At 48.2% G+C, this 26,958-nt stretch overlaps 1 protein-coding gene across 3 annotated transcripts; it reads right to left on the bottom strand.

The window, feature by feature from the left end:
- Nucleotides 1-1,991: 1,991 nt before the first annotated feature.
- Nucleotides 1,992-26,927, bottom strand: PDPR (pyruvate dehydrogenase phosphatase regulatory subunit). Of its 3 annotated transcripts, none has more exons than XM_081203371.1 (20): nucleotides 26,792-26,927; nucleotides 26,264-26,451; nucleotides 25,704-25,760; nucleotides 24,418-24,700; nucleotides 21,204-21,337; nucleotides 20,934-21,015; nucleotides 20,316-20,479; nucleotides 17,998-18,119; nucleotides 17,189-17,306; nucleotides 15,877-16,026; nucleotides 15,267-15,459; nucleotides 13,803-13,927; nucleotides 13,511-13,666; nucleotides 13,285-13,418; nucleotides 12,219-12,367; nucleotides 11,076-11,188; nucleotides 9,854-9,948; nucleotides 7,179-7,268; nucleotides 5,814-5,996; nucleotides 1,992-5,423 (listed from the first exon to the last, which is right to left on the bottom strand). In XM_081203371.1, the coding sequence occupies exons 4-20, from the start codon at nucleotides 24,642-24,644 to the stop codon at nucleotides 5,019-5,021; spliced, it is 2,640 nt and encodes an 879-aa protein (XP_081059497.1). In that variant the 5' UTR covers nucleotides 24,645-24,700; nucleotides 25,704-25,760; nucleotides 26,264-26,451; nucleotides 26,792-26,927; the 3' UTR covers nucleotides 1,992-5,018. The 3 variants fall into 3 exon arrangements, with proteins under 3 accessions (XP_081059497.1, XP_081059498.1, XP_081059499.1); XM_081203372.1 differs by having other exon boundaries at nucleotides 26,270-26,451; XM_081203373.1 differs by lacking the exons at nucleotides 25,704-25,760; nucleotides 26,264-26,451; nucleotides 26,792-26,927 and having other exon boundaries at nucleotides 24,418-24,910.
- Nucleotides 26,928-26,958: the final 31 nt, after the last annotated feature.

The following is a 26,958-nucleotide window of genomic DNA, read 5'->3' as shown; positions in this document are numbered from 1 at the left end:
AGACCTCCAAAGTAGGAGACTCCACCACACTCCTTGGCAGCAAATTCCACAGTCAAACAGCTCTTACTGTCAGGAAGTTCTTCCTAATGTTTAGGTGGAATCTTCTTCCTTGTAGTTTGGATCCATTGCTCCGTGCCCGCTTCTCTGGAGCAGCAGAAAACAACCTTTCTCCCTCCTCTATGTGACATCCTTTTATATATTTGAACATGGCTATCATATCACCCCTTAACCTCCTCTTCTCCAGGCTAAACATGCCCAGCTCCCTTAACCGTTCCTCATAAGGCATCGTTTCCAGGCCTTTGACCATTTTGGTTGCCCTCCTCTGGACACGTTCCAGTTTGTCAGTGTCCTTCTTGAACTGTGGTGCCCAGAACTGGACACAGTACTCCAGGTGAGGTCTGACCAGAGCAGAATACAGTGGAACTATTACTTCCCTTGATCTAGATGCTATACTCCTATTGATGCAGCCCAGAATTGCATTGGCTTTTTTAGCTGCCGCGTCACACTGTTGGCTCATGTCAAGTTTGTGGTCAACCAAGACTCCTAGATCCTTTTCACATGTACTGCTCTCAAGCCAGGTGTCCCCCATCTTGTATTTGTGCCTCTCATTTTTTTTGCCCAAGTGCAATACTTTACATTTCTCCCTGTTAAAATACATCTTGTTTGTTTTGGCCCAGTTTTCTAATCTGTCAAGGTCGTTTTGAAGTGTGATCCTGTCCTCTGGGGTGTTAGCCACCCCTCCCAGTTTGGTGTCATCTGCAAATTTGATCAGGATGCCCTTGAGTCCATCATCCAAGTCGTTGATAAAGATGTTGAATAAGACCGGGCCCAAGACAGAACCCTGTGGCACCCCACTAGTCACTCTTCTCCAGGATGAAGAGGAACCATTGATGAGCACCCTTTGGGTTCGGTCAGTCAGCCAGTTACAAATCCACTGAGTGGTAGCAGAGTCAAGACCGCATTTTACCAGCTTCTTTACAAGAATATCATGGGGCACCTTGTCAAAGAGAGGTTCATAGAATGAGAATATTACCTTTCTTAAATAACCATTAAATGGCCCTCCAGGTGGCTTGCATTGTGCATTGCAGGTGTATCGGGACACCACTGGTTTATAAGGCACACCCAGTGCCAACCCTCTGAAGTCTCCCTCTGCCCTCACCCACCCACTGCAAATGGCTGTGACCTGAAGATATTCCATGAACAACTGCAATGCTTCTGAGTACCAGTTGCTGCTGGAAACCACAGGAGGGGAGAGGGCTCTTGTGCTTGGATCCTGCTCGCAGCTTTCCCACAGGCATCTGGTTGGTCATTGTGAAAACAGGATGCTGGGCAAGATGGGCCACTGGCCTCATCCAGTAGGCTCTTCTTATGCTCTTGTTTTCAGTTACAAGCATCAAGATAGTTCACTGAAGGAGCACCTACTGCTACCTTAAACATCAGTTCCGGATGCCACACATGCAATCTGAGTCACATGCAGGGAAAGCTGCTGTGAGGTACAGATTCCTCACGTGGTTTGGCAACTCCTTGCTAGATCATGTGTGGCTGGAGCAAAAGTTAAAACAAAGGGTGGCCCATGTGAGGGTGTAAGGATGGGCACCAACATTACTAAAGGGATATTAAGTCCCTCTGGGCTGAGGTCAAGAGGGACTGGCTTGCTAAAGGTCTGGTGAAGTTATGGCCCAGGCAAGAGTCAAAGTGGAGGCCCCCTAAACTCCACTTCCCATTGTCCCACATGCAGCTAGCCAGTAATCCCCAATAAAAGCTGCTTAACTGGGGTTGGGGGCATCAGAACAGCCTTCCCATCACTGGGGTTGATGGGAGCCATAGTCCAAAAAGCCTGGAGGGTACTAGCTTAGGGTTGCTGCATTAGACCGGGCTCAGAAATCTCTCTCACACAGACAGCAAACTGAGAAAGGCTGGGGAGTTCAAGTTCAGAACTCAGCCAGTCTCCTGGACAGGCCTGGGGAACAAGTCACAGACTCTGCAGCAACAGTAGTTAAAACAACTGTTTATTGATATACAAACCAGGTAGCATTGAAAACCAAAGTGGGACAGGAAATATATCTGCAGAAATGCCGCATGATGAAGATGCAGGCTTCCCGGTTGGACAGGAAAGGAAGCTGCTCCCCCGCCTTTGTGCGCCTTGGGAACTTCCACTGGAAGAGGAGCAGAGCATCTCCCAACGTCCTGGTTTTCCCGTCCAGACAGATATACACTCTCTGCAGAGGTGCAGGCGCAGCAACAGCAGTCGATGCCAGCGACACCCAGAGAGGGTCAGAAGGCTCCAGAGCATCCCAAGAATCCTGCCATGGTGGCCTGCTGCAGCCAAGCAGCAGAGTTTTTGATACAGGATGGAGCTGAGGCACGACTCTGCTCCCTCCGTTAGGTAACATTCATGAGGCGTAAGGCACTCCAGAGTGAAGGGGAGGGTTTGCTCAGCTTCCAGATCTCCGGTGCCTGTTCCACAGAAGAGATGCTGGCAAGTGCTCTTAATTTAATAATGATGCTTAAAAAAACAAAAACCACCTCTGCTAGTTTTGGAGTTGATTCCATGAAGGAATGATCACAGAGGGCTGGCAATCAAGGTCAAAATGAACAAATGTGTTTAAAGTGCATCTGAGAATGAAAAAGGAGTGAGTATTGAAGGAGTGATTCTAGGAGCAGGGAGGGAAGAACCAGGAGTGAGTGAGAGAGATTGTTAGATAAGGAATCCCTCAAAACATTATTTTGGAAAAGGCAGAAGACCCAAACTCTGCAGGATTGTGGAGGCTGCTCTGGGTAGGGCCTTGCAGGTATCACAAGGATGGCCTTCATGCTCAAGGACTTCTGCTCTGCCTTCCTGCCTTGTCTGCCTGCTATGAATCCCCCCCGCAAAACTTTTGTCTTTGCTGCATTGGTAGCTGCAGGTAAGGAGGCCCCTGTACCAATTACTTGCATCTGGCCAGAAATTTAGCAACAAAACCAACCCTGCTGTTTACGAGAGCTGACAGTGATGTGGGAGGGACTTTAAAACTTATGCATGTTTGGGAAACAGAATGGGGAGGGGAGCCTTGAGAAGCTCCTAGAAGCCGAAATGGGATGGTCATACACACAGCAAGTAGCAAGTCCTTTTAAGCTCACTGTAAAAGCCCCCCGTCCATTTATGAAAAATAAATGGGAAGCAACACAATTAGAAGGGGGAGAGGAAAGGGACCATCTGGTCTTTGGTCGAGCTGGCTTCAGCTGCATCTCACACACTTCCTGGGGCAGATGCTGAGGAAGCCTCGCCATCTGTGCTGCTGTTTTGGGGGGTCCTGCCTGAGAGTCTTGGTAATACAGTCTCTCAGTCTCCTCTCCCAGCAGCGGTGGCCGGCTGTGGGAAATGTTCAGTTCTGCCTCTCCTTGTGTGAGGAGCCATTTCTGACGGGCCCAAGGCCTCAGGATCAGTGCTACAAGGAACTCTGTTCAAGAGACATCTACACAGAAGACCCTATCTAGACTCTTTTTTTTTTTTTTTTTTTTTGCTGGCTGGCAACCTTGGAGTATGGGAGCAGGGACCTCAGGCATTTGCCCTCGGAAAGGGCAGCAGCACTGAAAAACATTGCATGGGTAATGGTCAGCAACATTATGATACGTCAAGCAACTCAGACAGGAGGAGAGAAGTGTTGCCTGGCATGTAGAAAAAAGGGAGGAAGGGAAAGACACAAAGCAGCCTCAGGGAGCCAGTCGAAAGGATTTTTCAAAGGGAGCCGTGGCAGCATGAAATCCCACCGATCTATATTGCTGGGAGAAGTTGCAAGGCACAGATGCCCTGCCTCTTTCCTCAAGATCAGTTTCCCTTTTCTTGTTTGCAGTGACAGCTAACTGGACTGCTGCAAGTGGCCAGAGGTCACTCTTCGGCATGGCATGGCATGCCTGCCTTTCAGTGCAAATTTCCCTGGCTTAAAGAAACCCCAGCCTCAAATCATTTCCATTACACTGAGAAGGCTGAGACTCTTCCCTCCACCCAACACAAACACTCCCTAAAGCCTGAGATGGGACAGCCCTCCTTGTGAAAGATGGCATGCAAGATTCTGTTCTCAGCAGCTGCAGAGGAGGCGAGTGCTGGGAAGGACGAGAGCCATTCTGGGGCCAAGCAAAGGTGACCAACCACTTACCCACAGGACTTGGATGGGGGGGGGGTGCCAACACAAAGCCAAGACACAACCCATGGCTCAGCCATTGTTAAGATGGTGCAGCTTACACCCACAGCCCTCAGCCCCAACCTCTAAGCAACTACAGGCCTGTTGACTAAAGGTTGGTCAGCCCCTAAGAGGCACAGGTGAGGGTTTTGAACACCATATATTGCACAACCAACCAACCAACCAACCAATCCAAGACTGAACACAAAAAAGAACAAAGCAGAAGGGAAGGAGGATTCTGCTAACCCAAAAGCAAGCACCCTCAGCCACACAATCCATAGACACTGAGGAGTCCATTCCAGGGACGCCAAATTTTCTGTAGGATGCTGACCCTATGTGGTGCAGCTCATAGATTGCTCACACCCACTCCTAACGTGGAGAAAAACTCGCTGTTACCTTACAATGCCTGCTGGCCTCTCCAACAGGCAGCACAAGGAAGAAAACTGCAAAGGACAAGGGCTGGCCACTGGGTGTTGGTGCACAGGTGCCTGATGGGCCCTGGGGTGATGTGACACATTGCAAGAGAGGAGAGATCCCAAGGGCCCGAGGCTGCTTCCTCCAAGCGCAAGAAGTCCCACCAGGCCACAGCCAATGTTCTCAGGGCACAGGAGTCCTTGCTGATTGGACAAGTGGAGGCTGGAGCGCAGGACGCAACAGAGCCCTTTTGGCCTGGAGCTCAGGGGCTTCAGCCAATGTTGGAAAACAACCAGGATGAGCAGAAAAGAAGAGATATGTATGGAAGGAGAGGAAAAGGGGGGGGGGGAAGTGTTATGATATACAAAATGTAACAGACCAGAGGGGCTATACAAAGTCCCAACGAGCAGCAGCGTTAAAAAGTCTGAAAGATGCAGCACTGAGTTATTTCCCCTGGAAGCCACTGAACTCCATTTCATCCTTGCGCCGGCGGGTCGTGAAGAGGGAGCTGAAGGGATAAAGCTTGGCCTTGGCCTGGAAGCGCTGCCCTGCGATATCAATCTCGTATTCACCCTGGTTGACAAAGTCGGGTGTCACCGGCTGCTCCTCACCGGTCTCTGGGTCCACGTTCAGGATGAAACCCAGGCAGACGTGCCGCTCCAGTGTGTAGCTATAGGCACTGCTGGTGGTCTTGCCGGCGTACTGGCCATTCCGGTAGATGGGCTCCCCCCACCAGGGCCACAGGTCCAAGTCTGTGTCGTGGTCTTCAAGGACGAACATGATGAAGCGCTTGTAGACCCCTTCCTGCTTCTGCTGCATCAGCGCCTCCCGCCCTATGAAGTCAGTGCCCTGCAGAGAGAGAGCAGGGGGGAAGCATCAGTCAGGGCTGGACAAAGGGACAGCTCCTGCTTTATATTCTATGGGGAACTTATCTACAAGGAACCAAGAGATTCCTGCATTGCACAGGCTTGGACTACTTGACCCTTGGGGTACCTTCCACCTCCTACGTTGCTGTTGCAGCTTAACGGAAGAGAAGCTGAAGCCCACAAATTAGTGACTTGCCCTGTGCCACCCAGGAAACTGATGGCTAGGATGGGGTTTGAATCCACTTCCCCCAGCCCCAAGGCAAACATGATGCCCACACTGCAAGGAGGTTGTGCTGCGCTCATTTCAAGGCAGCCTGCCTTTTCTGTGGCACACAGAAACACACACCCCCCACGGCCCAGTTCTCTTTCACACCTTCTCCAGTTTAACCCGGAACTCGCGCCCACATTCCAGCGGCGTGGTGAAAGCATCCAGATCTTGGCCCCAGAAGGCAAAGAACTTCTCAATGCGCAAGCTACGGAGGGCGTAGTAGCCAGAATTCCGGATCCCGTACTTCTGCCCCACGCTCATCACCTCATTGTACACATGCAGAGCATACTGCAAGGGGAGGGTTTGGAAAAACAGTACAGAGGCATTTTAATGCAACATTTGGCATCTGCAACTCTAGAGAGTGAAAAATGGCAGCAGCCCTTGGACAGCTGCAGAAAGCTGCGGATGATAACGTCCCTCCACCCAAGCCCAGCGAACAGCATTGAATAGCCTGGTTTGCACATAACACTTGGCCGTGGTTTATTAAACTATGGCTTATCAAACCATGATTTGTTTGCTCATCCAAACTTTGCCCAGCAGCTTCCACCTTTTGCTGTCACAAAAACCACGATCTGAAGCTATGTTACAAAAAGCGGCTTGTTTTAACTATGTCCTAGGAGAAAGAGATTGCTCAGTGCTCTAGGTCAGGCATAGGCAAACTCCGACCCTCCAGATGTTTTTGAACTACAATTCCCATCATTCCTAGCAAACAAGACCAGTGGTCAGGGATGATGGGAACTGTAGTCTCAAAACATCTGGCGGGCTGCAGTTTGCCTATGCCTGCTCTAGGTAGTTGTTTAGTGTAAGAATCTGATTGCATTTTCCCTGTGGCCAGTTCCAAAGGCTGCCTGTAGTGGCTTTTGCAGGCAGAATTTAATGCCAAGTTATGCCCCTTTTGGGGATTTTTTAAAAAGCATTTCTTCCTTACAAAATAAGTAGTAGCAATGCCTCCCCCAACCTGGTGCCTTCCAGATGCTTTGATTTAGGACTTCAGCAGACCCAGCCAGCTCACGGTTGCCTTGGCCTGATATTGCAAGGCAGAGTTCACAGATTATTAGCTATTAGCCACTCTCTGTAAATTTGTCTATCAATGGATAAAAACAATTTGACAAACTGAATGGAGCCTTTCTAATTAAGAGGCAGAGTACCTCTGACACTGTTTGATGCTGAAGGCAAACAACATGTCCTGCCTATAAGCTGAGTATATTTAGGTAGCTTGGTTTAGATGGGCCTTTTGCCCGTTCTAGCAAAGTGCAATTCATATGGGCCTATTCTGACTGGATGCTTTCCTGCTCACAATGTGGTCTGAAAGCGAAGAAAGTTAGGTCCCAACAGGTAGATCTCCTTTTTGAGACACACAGTGGGACAAACGGGTGAGCTTGAGAAGACAGCATGGATATTATTATCTTGTACTTCTAAGCCAAGTCTTTTACTAAAGTTTTGGTCTTAAGACAACAAAGCACCTCTCACCTCAATGGGGATGTAGAGCATGAATCCCGGTTCTCCAGTGTGCGTCATGCTCATGACACGGATGCCGTTGGCATAGCCCACGCTCATCTCCTGTAGGAAACAGGAAGCAAAGGAGGAAAATGGAAGCTGGCAAAAGCACATGGGCAACCCAGGACAAGAAGAGAGGGAGCAACCGTTCGCTCTCTCCACTGAGAGGAAGGAGACAATCAAGAAGCTTAAGCACCAGAGAAGCAAGCAGAGATGACACGGTAGAATAAACATTATACAATTTTTTTTTAAAAAAAACACTTCTGCAATGAGCACAAGCAGCTGGGAGCTTGCAAGAAAAGACTCCTCAAGCGCCTGGCTTCTGGTTCCTGGGTGTCTTTTATTTATTTATTTTGTTGCATTTATATCCCACCTTTTTCTGCAAGGAGCTGAAGGTAGCTTACATGGTTCTCATCCCCCCCCCCCGTTTAATCATCACTGCCCGCAATCAGATTGATCATTTGATGAGCAGAAAGGAGGTGATGACTGCCCCCTACAGCTGATTAGCATGGATCAGTCCAGGAGTGGGGGCTGTATGTGTGCATGCAACCCCTCAAATGGCAAATGTGACCCTCGTGCTAAAAAAAAATGGTTAGCCACCCCTGCATTTGGAGATTCATTTTTGAGGGTGGGGTCCAGAGGTCAGGCCCATTTCCACGATAACATTCTCCATTCACAAGGATTGGACACAAGATTCTCTGTCTGGGGACAGAAGGTTCATGTATATGCTGGAGAGAGGAGGGGAACACTTTTTAAAAAAAAGTTACACCCATAAAAAAACTTGAAAAAATAAATTCCAAAGCTTTACACGCTGGACAGAACGACTCAGGGCATTCCAAACCACTCCCTGTTTCTGCAGTGTACAAAAGCGTCTCTTACAATTTGTTTGTGAGCAGCAGCCAGTTTGTGATCAGCACCACCACCAGGGTGTAATTAGGAGGCTATATCCTCACTGGCTCATTGACATTGAGAGCATCAGAGGTCCCACTGTAGGTTTTCCAACCAGCCTTACAGAATGAGCATTCCTTCTGGTGCTGGAAGGAGTGTCATGTTTTGAAGCATGAAATGAGCCACTATAGCGAGTAAGCACGGCGGATAAAAGAAAAGAGAGCTACATATCAGGGAAGGCCTAGTTCAAATCTCACCTTGGCTATAAAAACTTTCCTTCCAGTAGCACCTTAAAGACCAACTAAGTTAGTTCTTGGTATGAGCTTTCGTGTGCATGCACACTTCTTCAGATACACTGAAACAGAAGTTGCCAGATCCTTCTATATAGTGAGAAGGTGGGGAGGGGTATTACTCAGAAGGGTGGTGGGAATGGGAGATTGGCAGATAGCTGAGATGGTCTTTAAGGTGCTACTGGAAGGAATTTTTTTATTTTGACTATGGCAGACCAACACGGCTACCTATCTGTAACTATAAAAACTTTGTTGGCCTTAGGCCAGCTGCTCTCTCTCAGCCTCAACTGCCCTCTCCCTGCCTTATTTGCAATAATAAAGAGTTTCCTATAGGCCTGTTGTATTACCAAGAATGTAAAGCACTTTGAATGCTGTAGGACAAAGGTAGCCAGCAGGGTGTCCCCCAGATGTTATTGCAGCAGCACAGAGAATAATTAAGGCACCCTTCATAAATGCATCCACCTCTGTCCTCAACCCACAGGTATCCTCTGATCTGAAAACTGCTACAGAACAGGCAAGAAACACCCTGCAACGTAATCATTGCAATATTCAGCAAGACGAAGACATGGCAGGACACTTTGCCTGGTAAACGCACAACCTGTGCCCTGCAAATTGGCCAAGATTTGAACTCTGTATGAGGCCTGCCACAAAGACATCAGTCTACAAAGTGTCCTATCTTTAAGGAGCCTTCTTCCAACTTTGAGTGAAGCCCTGCCCCCATGTTTGCACCACAGATTGTATGCTGAATTCAATGACATACTCTCAGATCGCACAAGGCACTGTCTAGAACTTCTTGGACTCACCACCACCCCATGCAAACCAAGAGTATGCCCAGCAGCAATCTTAATACTGTATTTTAATGTTGTAACCCAACCTGGGACCTTAGGGAGAAGGGCAGGCAATGAACAACAACAATCTTGGCTACACATCACAAATCCATAAAAAACTGGAAGAAAGCCAGGCTTCTCCAGGACAGTTTGAAAACCAGAGCATCACATAAAGCCACTTTGAGACACAACATTAACACGACTCCAGCCATTCTGCCTTATGCGTGGTCTTAGGTGACAAACCTGATGGTAGAGGCAGAGAGATACACAAAACAGGACCTCTGAGTTTACAAATAATGTTACACAACATTTTAATAAAATATGGCTTATTAAACCACAGCTTAGTGTTATGTGTGAATGCTGCCCAGCAGCTAGAGTCATTGTTTGTTGTTGGCTTATGAACCTTGGTTTGTTTTAACTAAAGGTTGGTATTAACATGCTAATCCAGCACCTCTCCTCTACTGTAGTTTGACCAAGCTTTAACAAGCCATGGTTTGTTGGATTGTGGGACAACTCCTGGCTAACTCATGTTAAACAAACCACACCTTAGTACAGTGTGTGAACCAGGCCATTGTGTGAACCGGTTACCTTTGCATGAGGAGTAAGCAGATTTCTAAAACAAACTGAAAAACACGTGACATACCTTGCAAAAGAGGGATGGAAAGTGCTCTGGGGTCATTGGAGCATAGGACAGCTCTGACAGGACGTCCACAGCGCGTGGGCCAATCAGATTCAATGCTGGGTAGAGAAAAGCACAAGGGTTTCTACCTCTGAGCAATCTGCAGAATGAAAGGGAAGGTCCCACCCAAGTCAACTCCACCCTCAGATTCCCTTGGCACAGCTCAGGGCCATAGTTGACAGAGGAGGCAGATGGTTTGGAAATAACAGTAGGCATGAAATCAAGTTCTGCTGCAGAAAGAGAAGCCCACCATGCAGGGAGGGATGTACAGATGGACTGTGAAACCCCAAAGGAGTGCTTCAGAAACAGTGGCCCTCCAGCTCCCATTAACCCCCACCATCCAAGTCCAATGGTCAGGGATGATGGGAGCTGGGCTCCAACAACATCTGGAGAGGAACAAGTTTCCCATCCCTGCCCAACATTGTGTATGGGGAAAAAATCATTTGTGGATCCGAGGAACCACAAAGGATTTACGACTCATTTAAAGCAGGGAGGCTCATTAACACTAGCACTAAAGCGCCCCCATCTGGTGACCACAAACCTAGCTTTGCTACCAGAGGAATTGCACGCTAATCTTGACATGGCACTGCAACTGAAGATGGAAACCCCATACCAAGTTCAACCACAGCCACCCTCCCCTCTCTTCAGGCACCCTTGCCATGACATAACTGTGGTGTGCAAGTCTTCGTACCCTGACAGCCAATGATAGGGGAATGTGGAGAAACACAGGGCTGCCTTTTTTTGATGGTGGCACCAGGTGAGAGCATAGTTCCACCCTCAGTAGTGAAAGCAAGGGGTAAATCATCTTCTAAGAGGTAGAGGATTCTAAGAGAAGATGTGAAATGGGAGCCTATATTTCAAAATGAACTTCGCATATAAGCCCAGGGAGCGTTTTCCATACTGCATAGCACCAAGCTTGGATCTGTCACTGATCAGATGCCAGTAGGGAGTCACAACCAAACCAGCATCGCCTGTGAGAATACCTGGATAATACATTTGCAAAAACCTATTTGCCACATTCATATTTTTACAGCAATTTTCCCAAACGTCTGCCCTCCCTTTGTTTTGGACTGCAGCCAGCATGGGGCTCCAGAGCAACTGAAAACACGACTTCTTGTTGAAGGAGCATCTGCAGCCGCTCCAGCTGTGCCAGCATCTGCTGGCACAATATTCCCTCCTGCCTCACCTGTGTACTTCCAGGTTACGTCTTCCAAGAACAGGTTGCTGTCAACAGGCATGTGCTTCTTCAACCAGGACCAGCAATGGACTTGCTGGTCTGTGGGGGAAATCATGAAGAAGCTGGAATGCAAAGTACAATGGAGAAGGTTAAGCACAAGGCAGGGGCCAGGTAGTGGGGAGGTATCATGGCATGGTGGACCCGTCCACACCCATAGAGGGCTTGAAGCAAAGCCTGTTGGGATGTGCGACACTCCTGAGGTGGATAATCACTGAGTCCAGGCTCTCAGGTTCTTGCAACTGCATTCAACTTGGGAGGCGTTCCATCCTCCAACATGGCCCTGAAAGGTGCCCCTTGAAGCATACAAAGCTGTACCTGAGCTGCAGAGGCACTGGAGCACAAAGTATTCCCATAATTAATGTGAAACAACAATTCACATCCTATAATCCAAATGGTTTTTCTGCAACTTTGAGGGCCCTGTCTTGCACTCTCCTGGCTTGAAGAATGAGACCACCGGCCTCCCAGGGAGTGAAATTTGGCATCAGAAGCTTCCTTGAATGCAGGCCAAATATTTACCAAACTCAAAGGCAAGCCTGTAGCACTTTGCTCAATTCAGCCCTTCGTTTGAGAAGCAAATTGAAGACTAGAACCAAGTACACCACCTTGAGCTTCTTGAAGGTGGGATATAGATACATTAAAAATAATAATCTGTGGAAGATAGACTCTAGAGTAGGGACGGGCAGCCTTTGGGCTTCCACCGGTTACTGGACTACAATTTCAATTATCCCTGACCAATGGGCCAGGCTGGTTGGGGGCCAATGGGACTTCCACAAAAATAGATATTGCAAATAAACAAAGGATCTAGGTGGTGAACGTAACACTTCAAGAAGGGGGGGAAAGGATATAAAGTAGCAATTTCTTGTGTGTCATGAAACTGATTCGCTGTATATTCAGGACAGAATAAAGGAAGCCCTCCTTCACAAAACATAATTTATCCCCCCTCCAAATCAAATCTGGGAAGATCTGCTCTTCTCGTATCCTCTTCTTCTAGGCACAGCACTAACAGAGGCATTGCGTAATGTGGAAGGTGAGTCTTCAAAGCAGGAAGGCAGAAGCAAGAGCAGGCAAAAGGATGAGTCCGAATAAGCTTACCTGCGCTTGTTTAGGCGGACGATGCTGCAGTCGTTCTCGTATCCTCCATTGTGATTGAGCATCCCTGTGTGCACTATGTGCCCCACTGGCACATCCAGGTCATTGGAGAAGAGATACTGCAAGACGTCCAGGGCCTGGTCCCCTGTGGACTGCAGCATGGGGAGGTGGGAAAGGAGAAAGAAATCAGAGACAGCAGCAGAAGCAGGATTTGTCCATCCCTTTTTGAAATGGCTCTCAGCTCCTGACACAAGTAAGCACCTTGAGATGCCCGCATTCCTCAGTGTATGCATTTCTAACTGTATTTACCCTAAATTACACATTTCCTTAGCCACTTTGCTACTTTAGTTAATGCCTTGCCACAAAACTCACCTTCCTAAAAACACACAAGGCAAGTTTCCAGGCTTTAATAGCTATGAACATTACATGGGCAACCCTTTGCTTGCTTACAGCCTGAGCCCTCTTCAAACCAAGGTGCATTTCTCTCTGTAAGATTCATTCCAGCTGCCTGGAGAGATACTGCTTGAATCATAAAGGCTTAGAAGCTCAGAAGCACTGAGGAAAAGCTCAGTGTCAAAGTTCACAAAATGTCCATCTTGCAAGTTTTGGCTGATACATGGAGGAAGACCTTTCTCCATGGCAGCACCCACCCTCTGGAATGGTCCTATCAGGGGTCTCTCTTAGTGCCTCTCCACAATACTTTTATTTATTCCCGTGAGCCTTTTAAGGCAGGGCTGGGTTAACTGTGGTCCTCCAGATGTGGCTGGACTCCAACTCCCATCTGCATTGCCAGTGGTCAGAAAGATGATGATGGGAGTTGTAGCCCAAAAATATCTGGAGGGCCACAGCTGCCCCATTCTTGCCATAAAGGCTTTGGTCTGCCCAAGAGTGTTTAATTGCTGTTGCCATTTTCATCTGTATGGTTCAGCTAAAAGTCGCTTTTTATAAAATAACGACAGCTCTGTATCAACTGAACAAACTTTGAGGGTTTCTAGACACCCAAGCAAGCTACAGAAGCAGATGCCAGGCCCACAGTGCTGGTCCACGTCCCTCTCACAACCACACTTACGCTTATTTCAAACTTGGTGAATGAGGACATGTCAATGACGCAGACGGCCTCCTTGCAGCACTTGACCTCTGCCCCCACAATGTCAAACCAGTCTGGCTTGTAGAAGGTCTTGCTCTGATCCAGGGCCAGCAAGTCTGAAGATGAGGAAGCACAAGACTTGGGTCAAAACAACTAGATGCTGGCACCCCGTGCTTCAAGGGCTGCGTACAGAGGACAACGCTCTCACCTTTCCCAGGCGGCACAAAGAACTTCGCCCTCTCAAAGCCGTGCTTCTCCATCCACCTGGCTCCTTGTGCGTCCAGCCGGTCATAGAGGGGTGACGTGCGCAGCTGCCTGCCGGTCTGGAAATCCCAGCGGGGAACTTTCAGGTCATAAATCAGGGCTGGAGGGGCCACAGAATCACAGAATCAAAGCGCTGGAAGGGACACAAATCCATCACCTTCCTAGTCCAGACAGGACACCCTACACAGCCCTGATTTAACGTGGGGCGCGAGCGAGTCCAGCCGCAGGCTACTTACGCATCACTTCCATGACGCGGTGGCGGAGGAAGGTGCGGCTGCTCTGCAGAGCCCCGAAGCGCTTCAGGTCCAAGGGCCACACGTTGTCAGAGGGGTAGCCATTCACCATCCATTCAGCCATGTATCTGGCCAAGGAGGGAGACAAGCAGGCCCAGAAGGTTAAATACAAACTTGACATGAGCCAACAGTGTGACGCGGCAGCTAAAAAAGCCAATGCAATTCTGGGCTGCATCAATAGGAGTATAGCATCTAGATCAAGGGAAGTAATAGTGCCACTGTATTCTGCTCTGGTCAGACCACACCTGGAGTACTGTGTCCAGTTCTGGGCACCACAATTCAAGAAGGACACTGACAAACTGGAACGTGTCCAGAGGAGGGCAACCAAAATGGTCAAAGGCCTGGAAACGATGCCTTATGAGGAACGGCTAAGGGAGCTGGGCATGTTTAGCCTGGAGAAGAGGAGGTTAAGGGGTGATATGATAGCCATGTTCAAATATATAAAAGGATGTCACATAGAGGAGGGAGAAAGGTTGTTTTCTGCTGCTCCAGAGAAGCGGACACGGAGCAATGGATCCAAACTACAAGAAAGAAGATTCCACCTAAACATTAGGAAGAACTTCCTGACAGTAAGAGCTGTTCGACAGTGGAATTTGCTGCCAAGGAGTGTGGTGGAGTCTCCTACTTTGGAGGTCTTTAAGCAGAGGCTTGACAACCATATGTCAGGAGTGCTCTGATGGTGTTTCCTGCTTGGCAGGGGGTTGGACTTGATGGCCCTTGTGGTCTCTTCCAACTCTATGATTCTATGATTCTATGATTCTAGTGCAGGAGAGCAGACAGTTAACAGACTGTGCTTGTGGCAGGGTGGTGGGAGGCGGTAATTACACCCAGAGATAACATTGTAGGAGATAGAGCTACAGTGGGGACACATTATTGCCTGTAATCCCTCCTTGCTCAAGCAAGAGCAAAACATAAAATCCCTTTGCCCAAACCAGAAAGGTCACAGCAACTCTGGATGTTGCAAGGAACATCCATTAGCCCAAGGATTGGGAACCTCAAGCCTGGGAGCCAAATGCAGGCCTCAAAATCTCCCTATCTGGCCCCCAAGTCTCCTCCCTGACCATATCCCATTACTAGCTACAGCCCGTACTGCATCTGCTTTGCACATCCTTGAATCTTTTTGCCTGGTTTGAGATGTGCCCTTGAACTCTGATAATGCCTCGTGGTTGCCCAGATGGAGGACAGAGAGGGATGTGCCAGCATGCGCAGAAACTAGCAGCAGACAAGGAGCAGCTGAGCAGCCCCTTCTGCTGGAAACTGCAGGGCCCTGGCATAGCTTTGCCTTAGAGAAGCAGCACACAGACTTTAAATGCACCTACAGAAAGCTGGTGCATATAGAGTTCTACAAGCGGTGCCCTCATCCCTGGCCCTCTGCCTCTCCCGTTCAGAGAGAGGTGAGCCACTTACTTGCCTGCTCCTCCACCAAAAGATGTGCCAGCCGAGTTCATCCCTGCCAGGACAAAGTAGCCCTGCACATTGGGCGACTCTCCCATGATGCACCGCATGTCTGGAGTGAAGGATTCTGGGCAATTCACCAGCTGCACGATCTCCAGAGCCTCCAGATCCGGCATTCTCCGCAGAAGGGCACTCAGAAGTGGCTCTACTCCCCAAGATGAGACAGAACAAACAATCACTATTTGGAGGGATGGCCAGCATACCCAAACCCTCATTGCCCCCACCCCATCACCGTGAAGTTCCAAGTTTACAAACACAGCAGCCCACAGATGTTGACTCTGTTGCTTGTAGCACTTGTTGAGAGCCCAGAATACAGCTTTTTGCTCACAGCACCAATCAACAATGTGCCCAGAGTGGGCCAGCCAAGGCAGGGAAAGGGAGGAGAACTTTATAAACTAACTGTAAAAGCAAAGAGGAAGTGCAAAGTGCAGGTGTCACTCACCAAGCCAGGCACTCACTCACTTGCACAATGCTTTGCTCAAGCCAACATGTCTCATATTAGGAAAGGTGCATCTGGAGGACTTGGGGACACACACACCCTTTCCTGATCCACCCAACGTACCAAAGTGATCCCAGTCCTCTTGCAGGTTCTGTATCTCCAGCTGGTTCCGGCCCTCCGTGAAGATCGGCTTGGGGTTCTTCTCAAAGCCGCCTGAAAGGATGCCCCCCTGCCAACTGCGGATGTAGATCCTCCCATCAGGGTCCACAATAGCTATGGGGGGCGGGTAACAGGAAGGGAAAGAAGTGATTGTTTGCATGTGGGCAGAAGGCTCCCGGAAATTCAGTCAGGGAAGAAAGCTAGAGCCCCTGCCTGCTTTGGGGAGGCTAAGTCGACCTTGCACTGATTCTTGGGCTTTTATAAATACAGTGGTACCTCGGGTTACATACGCTTCAGGTTACATACGCTTCAGGTTACATACGCTTCAGCTTAGAGACTCCGCTAACTCAGAAATAGTACCTCGGGTTAAGAACTTTGCTTCAGGATGAGAACAGAAATCATGCTCCGGTGGCGCAGCGGCAGCAGGAGGCCCCATTAGCTAAAGTGGTGCTTCAGGTTAAGAACAGTTTCAGGTTAAGAACGGACCTCCAGAACGAATCAAGTACTGAACCCGAGGTACCACTGTATGACCAAAAGTCTTTCCTCTGGTGTAGCAGCTAGAACAAGGCAGGCTGTTTGCAAGGGGCTATCAAAACCAATGCTTTAGCTGATCGTGGTAAGCCAACCAGCCCTGAAAACTTCCTCCCCTTTCTTCTGTAGCTGCCGAGCTGTGTGCTATCCTCTGCTTACGATAGAGGTAGGGAACCTCAGGCCAAGGGCCCAAATGCAGCCTTCTAGTCCCCTGCATCTGGCCCTGGTGTGTCCTCCTCTCATGATGTTGCCTGGCTAGAATGCATCCTTTAACTGCCATGGCACCTCTGAATTGCCTAGATGGTGTGTGTCTGGTCACGCCCACTCTTGCCACACCCACCACTCTGTATGCAGCTCCCGGAAGGTTGCCCAGAAGGAAAGTGGCTCTCAGGCTGAAAATGTTCCTCACCCCTGATTTACAAAAACTGCTTAAGAGCCACTGGGCAAGCAAAGGCAGCCCCACATGCCACAGCTGCTCAGAGAGCACAAAGCACAACTTTTTCACCCAATGCCTCCTTGTTCATTTCCTCCCCAATTCCTTAAAAGCAGCCATACACCCATGAGTCTTCCTGACCCAATACAGCCCACTGGCTGGCTGACGTGGGCTGTATTCTGTCGCAGCCAAAGGCCTTTCCCAGACCCCCTCCTTGTCCTGCGTCTAGAATTTGTGCACTGCAACTGAACAATGAGTGCCTGCGTGGGAGGCAAAGGGGTCCATGAGAGGGTGAAGAGGGAGGGTCCTTACTTGGCGTGCTGCTCTCCAGCGGCGTCTTCAAGGGCCGGGTCAGGAGGTAGAAGTGCTCACAGGCGTGCAGAGGGATGCTGACAGGTTCCTCGTTGGAAAGGCCCAGCTCGTAAGCCCACTGAAACCAAGGCAGGGAAGTTAGCGCTCAAGCAGAAGGCAGGTTGCACTACCATGTAGCTTAATGGGATCACATGCCAGGTAACACTGCAGGGAAGGGGGTAGGGAAGCGAGACAGAAAAGGTGCTGGATGAGAGGGGGCAAGGAGATCCTGCGCAAACATCTAGAGGGCACCCGCTTGGCAAAGGCTGGCACTAGTGCCTTATAGCTTCTTGCCCTTCTCTACAACTAGAGGCAAAATAAATTATTCACCATTAACTAAACTAGCTGATTCTGCAGCTCACAATTCCAATAGAAAGCACTGACTACATATAGCCCAGACTAAAGTACCCAACTTGGGAGTGCAGGATCCTTCCCTCCCACCAATCCCACAGCCATGCAGTCAGCATAGGAAGCCAGGTTTGCCCTGACTCAGTTCACACCAGACATGTGGTGCAGCATGGAAGGAAAAACCCAACAAAAACCATTTTCTAGGTTGAACACAAAGCCCTGCAAGCCCTGAGGGCGGGGGGTGGGGGGTTGTACCAGCACAAAAGGCTTGCCTTTTTGAGAGAACAACCTTTTGCTAATTTGGAAAGTATTCCCCAAAAAGAAGCATCAGGAGAAATCTGAGTTCATTCACAGCAGTTGTTTGTGAGTCAATGCACACACACGCTGACAACAGCAGCCACACAAAACAATTGGCACCTGACCTGCCCAGCACAGTTAACAAAATACTGGCACTCAATCATTCCTCTGTCAGTCTCCACTCCAGCCACACAACCCTTTTGGCACAAGACGTGGATAACACTCGTCCGCTCATGGATCTGGGCACCTGGGTGGAGAAAGCGGAAAAGGGAGCCAGAAATTAGAATCATAGAACTGTAGAGTTGGAAGAGACTTAAAGGGTCACCCAGTCCAACCCCCTCCAATTGCTCCCCACTCCAAAGAAAAGCTGCTTGCAGAGTAGGTCCATTGAACCTGTCACCTCTCTTGCCCCCTGCCTGGCCCTGGCCAAAGTGGCATCGCTACAGGAAGCACAAATCAAGAGTCTCAATTAGGCCAGCATGCTCACAGATGAGCTGAGAAATTAAGCAGCAGACTGCTGTACCCCAGAAGCAATCAGCGTAACACAGATGGCACTAAAGCAGGGGGTGAGCAAAAGGCAGAGCAGGGTGCTGACACTGGACCACTGGTCAATTTCTGGGAGGGTTCTTGTAAAAACACTGGATTTGTTTGACGTTGCTCTGACTCAAAAACAGCCAACTTCATATGTCCTTAGAGGAGGGGTTTTTTAAACTTGACCCTAGCTCAAGCACTTGCTTTGTTTGCACATTCAATCTCTGGCATGTTCAAAAGGATCCCAGTTGGCTGGGGAGCTGCCATAGGTCAGAGCAGACATGGGACAGGCAACCTGATGCAATGGAGAATTGCTGGGAGTACAGCTCCCACCAGTCCCAGACAGCATGGCCAACTACTTCAAGGGGAAGGCCAAGGGAAGTTTCTGGCCTTTTGGACTTGTGGTACAAAGGACTGGGAGATGGGGGTTGCTAAGTACTAACCAGCAACTTTGGGGCAACATTTGGATGTGAAATTATTGGTTATTTTTACTTGACCTACTGGTGAGATTTATGTTCACTTAAATGTTGAAATATGTTAAATGAACTGGTAATTGATGGGAGGGTTGTGCTAAATTTGTAGCGGTACTATACTTTTTATAAGGTATCATTATTGTACTACTGTACTTGGATATATTTTTTTAAAATGTGAACCACAAGCATTTGTGGAAAACGCACTGTATAAATTGTAGTCCAACACTTTAAGAGGGCACAAGGTTGTGCCTTCCTATGGCAAGAAATGATCCTATGCGGCACGGAGCAATGGCCCAAACTGACATAAGGCAGCTTCATGGGTATGTTCCAAGCAGGTTAATCATGCCTCCACTGTGGAAGAGCTCCGAAGGATACAACTTTGCTTTGCACATTTAACATGTTCCAGTGGACCATGAGGATTCTAGCAGGACGGAAGAGTAGACCATGCAAGAGCATTCACACAAGCTGAAAGTAAGTGTGGCACAGTGGGTGGGAAAGAGGACTCTGCCACACTCTCGCTGTGTGGCTAGTGGCAAGTCACTCTTTCTTGCAAACAGTTCCTATGTGTTTACACAGCATCCCTGTTGAATTCAGTGAGACTTGCACACCAGGCAAGGGTTGTGTAGGATGGCAGCCTTAAAACTGAGATATGTGCTACAAAGAGCAGAGTGATACGACCCAAAGGAGCAGTCCCATGTTGAGCTCTCCCCTTGGCCTCTGCACTGTGTAGCTCAACTTGAGCTTATGTCGTTATGAAGACCTGTTTTCCAGGAACACAAGAAGCTGCCTTATACAGAGTCAGCCCTTTGATACACCTAGCAGGTCGTTCTTGTCTACACTGGCAGGCAGCGGCTTTCTAGGATTTCCCAGTCCTCCTGAAGATGTCAGGGATTGAACCTGGGACCTTCTGCATGCAAAACATGGGCTCTGCTTCTGAACTGCAGCCCCTCCTCTTGAGATGTGAAAGGGAGGACCTTGACGTGAAGCTGTCAGTTTCTGCAGCAGCCCAAGTTCTTGGTTACATGTAGTTCAGCCCTCAGTCTCAGTTCTCCCTTCAGAAAAATGGGAGCAGAGACCTACTTCACACAGCACTTTCCCCCAAACCTGCTGCCCTTCAGTGGTTTTGGACTACAACTCATATCCGCTATAGCCAGCATGGCTGTGATCCAAAACATGGTCGGGGAAGGCTTCCATACAGGATGCCTGCGAGGGAATACACATTAAAGCACCCGTCACCAACCAATTGCCCTCCAGATATTTTGGACTACAACTCCCATCAGCTGTAGTCCAAAATATCTGGAGTTGGGGAAGGCTGCACTAAAGGCTGTAATCTACTTTGCAAATTAGAAATGTAAGCAGCAGACAAATCAGCAATGTCTCTCCCGATGAGGTTTGCACTCAAGCGGTATTGCCGACAAAAAGACATGGCCAGGCCGTACCATTCAAAGAGGCAGCGCTGGCCAAGGCGAGGCTCACATCGGCTGATGAAACGACAGCATCTTCTGGGAGGTACATGGCCCCCACCAAGTCGTGGATGTTGAGAAGCGGGTGGAGCTGCGTCACTCTCTTGGGCGGGATGAGCTCACATGGGATCCCCATGACCCTGTTGGAGAACACACACAGCTAAGGCCAGTCACTATTATTTATATTTATTGAATTTACATCCCACTCTTCCTCCCCCAAGGAGCCCAGGGTGGCAAAGAAAGCAAATATTTTAAAGACAATTACCATTAAAAACACTGAAAATCAGTTACAGTTAAAAAAAACATTCTAAAAGCAGTTAAAAACATTCCTCCATCCAATGATCTGAGGAGCCTGAACAGCGTTCTTCAGCCACCAGAGGCCTTGGGAAACAGGAATGTTTTCAAATTCCTCCTTAAAGTTAATAATGACAGAGTAGCACCTTTGCTAGGGAAGGCATTCCACAACTGGGGAACCAGCACTGAAAAGGCCCTGTCACACAGACCAGCACCAACTGGCCAGGCCCTGATTATAAGTTATTCCAGAAAGGCTGGCACATGCCTGGTGCTCCTCCTCCTTGTTCCTCTTACACTTACTTGAGCCGTGAGGCTATGCGCTTCAGGGAAATCAGCCGGTCTTGCGTCTGAGCTAGAGAGATAGAGCCAGTCCTCACGTAACCTGGAACAAGTACAGGCACCCTCTGTCAGGGTACAGGAAAGCCCCAGAAAGGGTTCGTTTCAGATGGGTGCAAATGGTGGCTAATATCTGCAACCCTTCTGGGGAATGCCAGGATGGCGAATTACTTTGTGTTTGACTCCCCCACCCCCTGCTCAGCCACAAAGCTCAGTGTGGTAAACCCTCCTTACCCGTTTTTACCCCAGTCTCTTGCTCGAGTTGCTGATACAGCTTGTTGGAGTATTCAGCCATCTTCAGCTCGATGGACAGGTGCCGCGCTGTGCTTACGATGCCCGCGCAAAATCTTGTGGAACCAGCAGCTAGCCTGAAAGAGGGAAACCCAGGAGGGTCTGTTGGGACTCTGGAAGCTTGTTTTGCCGAAGAGGACAGGTCATGAGTCAGTGGCAGAGGGCTCCCTAAGAAAGTATGGAGCTGCCATACCCAGAGTCAGGCCAATTGGCCCACCAGCTAAGTGTGGTTGGCACTCCAGGTTTCCAGATGGAGCTTTTCCCAACCCTATCTAAAGACTGAACCTAGGACATTTAGATGCAAACGGCCCAGGGAGTCATTTCCTATGGAATCAGGCAGGGAAGAGGAGGAGCAGGCAAGGCTTTCCACCAATTAAAGAGTGGGGCCTTTTGCTCCTTATACAATTGCCTGTACTTCCTAAGACTCTGTGGGTACACCCAGAAGGCTGTTTCTTGAGCCCACAGTCAGGAAACTTGTAGCACTTAGTGGGGATTATGGGCAGCTCCTGGAGAAAGGAAAAATATTTTCCCCCAGGAGACCTCCCCACATTGCCACCAGCAAGTGTTACAAAGGTGGCATGACCTGTACACTGGGATCACAGACCACCGAGGCCAGGAGAAGCTACTTCCTGTCTGGAACCAGATAGATTACATAACCATACCTGTGAGCCTGATATTTCTACTCCTCTTCTTTTGGGGACCTGGACTGGATGAAATCACTGCCAGGGGCTAGAAGAAAGGCAACTGAAAGGCTCTGTTTCTTTGGGCTGGTTTCTATTGGAAAACCTGTCATAATTTACATAATTTAACCTTTACAAGCTCTGCATTTAGATAGATCCTCAAGCCCCATCCTCTTTATTTAGTTATTATTTTTACATCCCACCCTTCCTCCCAAAGGAGCCTAGTGTGGCAAATGCATCAGTGATAAAACAATACAATGCAATTAAAAAAATGTATTTAAGACATTTAAAAAACAATTAGAAGTATCGAAAAGCAATCACATACTCTCACTGCACACAGTTTCAAGATTGCCAGGAACACCTCATCTTTACTTAGATGGTCAGTCAGAGCTTCTTTTTAAATTCCATATGAAGTGCTAAGTTTGTATGAAGTGAAATAAAGTGTCATTAAGTAGATCCCAATCTCCTTTTCCTTGATTTCCTCCATGCTCTTCCCAGCACACAACAAAATCAAAATGCGCTCCTCTAAAGAAGTGAGGCACAGTCAGCAATTGTGTGTTGGTTTTACAAAGGATGGAGTTTGTGAAACCCAATTTGGGTGCTGAGCATGCAAAGCCCAAGTGTGCCACTAAGATATGGCAGGGGATATTTTTAGCTGTGTGTTAACAAGAGGCACGCTTTGCCTTCCATTCCAGATTTCACAAGGAGAGCCCAAGTGCAAGGAGGCAATCTCTGCCACCAGAGCCAAAGGAAGGGCAAACATTTGCTCTTGCATGCCACTGACAGGGCAATGCCAGCACACAGGGTCAGGACAGCATTCCTTGGCAAAGGAAATGTAAAGGAACCGGATGGTTTCTGGCAGGGCTTCTTTCAGTCTTAAAGACTAACTCAGACAACATACACAATGCTGTCCTCTAATGCCAAACTAGCAGCTAACGCTACTGATGATACTTTAAAGACATGGGACATTCATAGAAGAAAGGGTTATTGAAGGCTACTAGTCATGATGGCTATGCTCTGCCTCTATGGTCGGGGACAGTAATGCTCCTGAATACCAGTTGCTGGAAACCACCAGAGAGGAGAGTACTGTTATGCTCCAGCCCTGCTTGCAGGCATCTCACTGGCATCTGGATTGCCACTGTGAAAACAGGATGCTGGACTAGATGGGTCATTGGCCTGATCCAGCAGGTTCTTTTTATGTTCTTATGACAAGCATTTCATTCCGATCACCCTTGTGTACCCTGTTGTCATCACACAGGTGAGATCACACCAATGTACTAAAAGTTAACTAATCTGGAATAACAACCATGCCAGGAATCCATACACCAAATCAGCAGAGATCAGAGCTTCAAAGGCAATCTTAAGTATGCACTGAAATAATGGGAGGAATTCACTCCTTTAGAACATTTTTACTACCCTGATTATAAGTGTAAGAAGACAGAACTCAAAAACCAAGAGTCTACACCCTATGATTTTAATAAGCATGCAGAAATTCTACAGAAACTTTGACTCTGTGCTGGTAGCAACGAAGCCTGTTATACCAGTATTAGCAGGTGCAATTGTATTTAATTTTATAAGCATTCCAACTGCTCAGGAACAAAACCCCCAGACTGTCAGCATTCCTGTAGCCTCCCCCCCCCCATGATCCCAACACATGGGTAGGTTTATGTGAGAACTGGTGCTGTCTCAGGTACACAAGTCCCAAGCCACGACAGGCTTTTAAAGAAAGCACCAAGCCACCAGCTGAAAACATTCCCAACTTTTGGTCCCAATTAGTAGCCCAGCAGCTGTATTTTCAACCAGCCAGACAGTCTTTAAAGATACCCCCATTGCAGGGAGAAGCACAAGTAAAGGAAACAAAACAAGGTATGAGATGTTGAGTCAAACAGAAGCAAGGAAAACAGAAAAGGTAGGTTTTAACCCTCCAGATGTTGCTGGGACTGTAGCTCCCATCACCCTAACTATTGGCCATGCTTCCTAGGACTGATGCAAGCTGGAGTCCAAAAACAACTGGAGGAACACAAATTCCTCATCCCCATGAAAGACAGAGACAAAGCAACTTGAAACGAATTCCAAAGATAAGATGCTGCATAAGAAAGCTATCAGATGTAGGGAAGATATTACTGAGCAAGGACCGCTGCCTGTGGAAAACCAGCATGTCAGAGAAGGGTTCTAGCTGAGTCTAGTCCACCATGATGAGCTTCTACATGCAAGGGGAGGTTCTGTTCCTATTCCTGTTTTGTTTGTAAGTGAGGAGAACATCTGAATATTGGTCCTAACCTGAAGCAGTACAGTTCCAGAAAATACAAATGCCTTTTCTGAAGATGTAGATAAACTCTCAGCTTGAATCTTACAGTTAGCTAACAGGTGTGTGTACACTTTACCTTTGCTATAAGACCTTCCCAGTTCCACCACACAGCATTACTTGCTGCATCAAACACCTATTTTTTTTTTGAAAGGGGGAAAAAACTATTTACCTGCCCTGCTCCAGTAAGACGATGTCCTTCCACCCGAGTTTCGAGAGGTGATATGCCACTGATGTGCCCATGATTCCACCCCCACAGATAACCACCTGTGCATGTGATGGCAGAGGGGTCAGGTGAGGTTCTGCTCCAGTTGTGCTACTGTGCCGGGAGCTGGTCATGCTTCTCCATCCTGGGCTAGCTCTTTGCCACCGGACATCAGACAAGAGCCGGAGGAACATCTTGATGAGGATCCTTTAGCCCTTTCCAAGGCCCCACAGATAAATCCCAAGAGTTGCTATTTTTGGAAAACATAACATTATTATGCAAAATCAATCTGCAAAACTGTATCATGGCTTAAAACGACATCAGCCAGCATCACAATCTCCTTGACTTATACAGAGGTAACTGACATGGAGCAAAAGTTCCCCCAGCCAGGTTCTGTAAGCCCAGACAATAGCCACCCATAGCCTTAGGCAGAGGTGATTTCAGGTCCTGCTGCAAAAGATGATCATTGCAAAGGACACACTGTCACAAATTGAACATCGCTGAAAAGTATGTGATAGAAAGCCAACGATGCATGGAGTTTTTATTTTATTTTGCGTAGCAACACTTGCAGAATTATAGCAATTCCTTAATTAATAAATAAATAAAAACCAGGTAGGCAGTCCAACTCTGTTCAAATGCTGAATTGCTTGACATAAAATACTGAATTTGTATTTAGCATCAACAGAGTGCAAACAAAAGGTCTTTTTTTGGCTGGGTGGGGAACTGTGTTGCTATGGTCCATTAATTAAATTGGTTACAGCACATACAGAACAAATGCTTTTTAATACTGAACATACTGAACCACTGTTACCTAGTACTTGAATAGTAGAGCATAACAAGGAAATGATAAAAAATAAAATTATGTTTTTAATTTTTACATTCTTGCTTTTGTTCAGTTAAAATTTAAGCAGGCTATCGGGAAATCATACACTGAGATTTGAAAGGCAAAAATGCTGTTTTAAAAAAGGCAATGGAGAAGAACTAGTTACAGAAAAGCTGTTTCTGCCAAAGTCAAGAACACAAAGACAGGAGACTGCAGACCGTTAAATGCAGCCCCACAAGCAACATCTAGAAAACCCAGTACTATCTTTCTCAACCCAACCCTTTCCTCCCCATGTGAGATATTATACACTTCACATGCCACACCAAAGGCACAGGCAAAGGAGAACCATTGTGCTCCGACACAATTTCATGTCAAGTTATGCCACTGAGAAAAGAATATTCCAGGGCTTGGGTGAAATAAATAAACATACCCCACTTTTCAGCACTGATACGACCACATCTGGAGCACAAAGCAGATTGCTGACCACCTGGAAAAGATACAGAGCAACCAGAAATAATAAAAGACTATCAACAAGCTAGAACATTGGGGAGGGACATGGAACAAAAATGTTCAGAGCCCTATGAAGAAGGGTGCAAGAGTTGTGTATTTTTTTTAGCACTGAGAGTACTAAGGGGCAATATGATAGCAATCTTCAAATGTTTGAACAGCTGCTACAGAGGTGAAGGAGCAAATTTATTCTAATTTGTTCTAGAGGGAAAGATCTGACTCACAAGTTCAAATTGGAGGAATGGCAACTTCACCTAAACATGAGGAAGAATTTCCTGGCTGTACAAGCTGTCCAACAATGGAACAGATTGTCTCGGAAAGTGGTGGCCTTTTTCACGAGAGATTTTTTAACAGAGGCTGCGTGGCCACCCAACGGGGAAGCTGAAATAACAGGTTCCGTGCAACAGCAGGAGTTTGGATCCTTCCATCTCCAGGATTCTTAAACTAGAGGGCAAACGCTCCAGGCCAGCTATTGACACATACACTCACGTTCCACCTTTCCTCAAAAGAGCTCTCCTCCTCTTTTGTCCTCACAACAAACCCTGCGCGGTAGGTGAGGCTGGGAGTTTGTGAGTGCTCCAAGGTCACCCAGGGAGCTTCGTGGCAGGAGGGATTCGAACCAGGGTCTTCTTCATTAGTCTCAGCCCAACACTCTCCTCACCCTGAAGTATCTAACAATCAAAACAACAACAACTTAACATTCGAAGAGGAATTTATCAGTCATTCAAGAACTCCAGAGTTATGCCCAGCAACAACCACCTTGCAAGGTAGGCCTAGATTTCTGTAGGTGGGGAGAGGGCAAGACTGCTCTGCCCCAGCAGCAAAGGGCACACCTGGCGCAACCCACCAGCCCACCCTGGGGCCACATTTGCATGCAACGGCCCCGCCTCCACAGCCTTCGTTTGCATGCGCCGGCCCCGCCCACGCAATGCTTATTTGCATGCCCCGCCCAACATGGCTCAGGGGAAAGGGAGGCAGACGAGGCCTGGGCCGACTCAAGGGCCGCCTCACCTACGCCGGCTTCCCCTCCGGAGCGCGACCTTCTCTCTTCCCTTCCTTGATTTCCCGCCTGCGCTTTACGGCCGGACCGCGCGACAGCAGCGCACCCGGTGCCGTACATCAGCCGCGCGGCGGCCAATCAGAATCGGGGGGTGGGGTTACGGAGTCCGCGCAAGCGC

Source organism: Podarcis bocagei (genome assembly GCF_964188305.1).
Source record: "Podarcis bocagei genome assembly, chromosome: 7".
Taxonomy (NCBI): Eukaryota; Metazoa; Chordata; class Lepidosauria; order Squamata; family Lacertidae; genus Podarcis; species Podarcis bocagei.
Note: the sequence above shows the minus strand (reverse complement) of the source record. Positions and strands in the feature narration are given on the sequence as shown.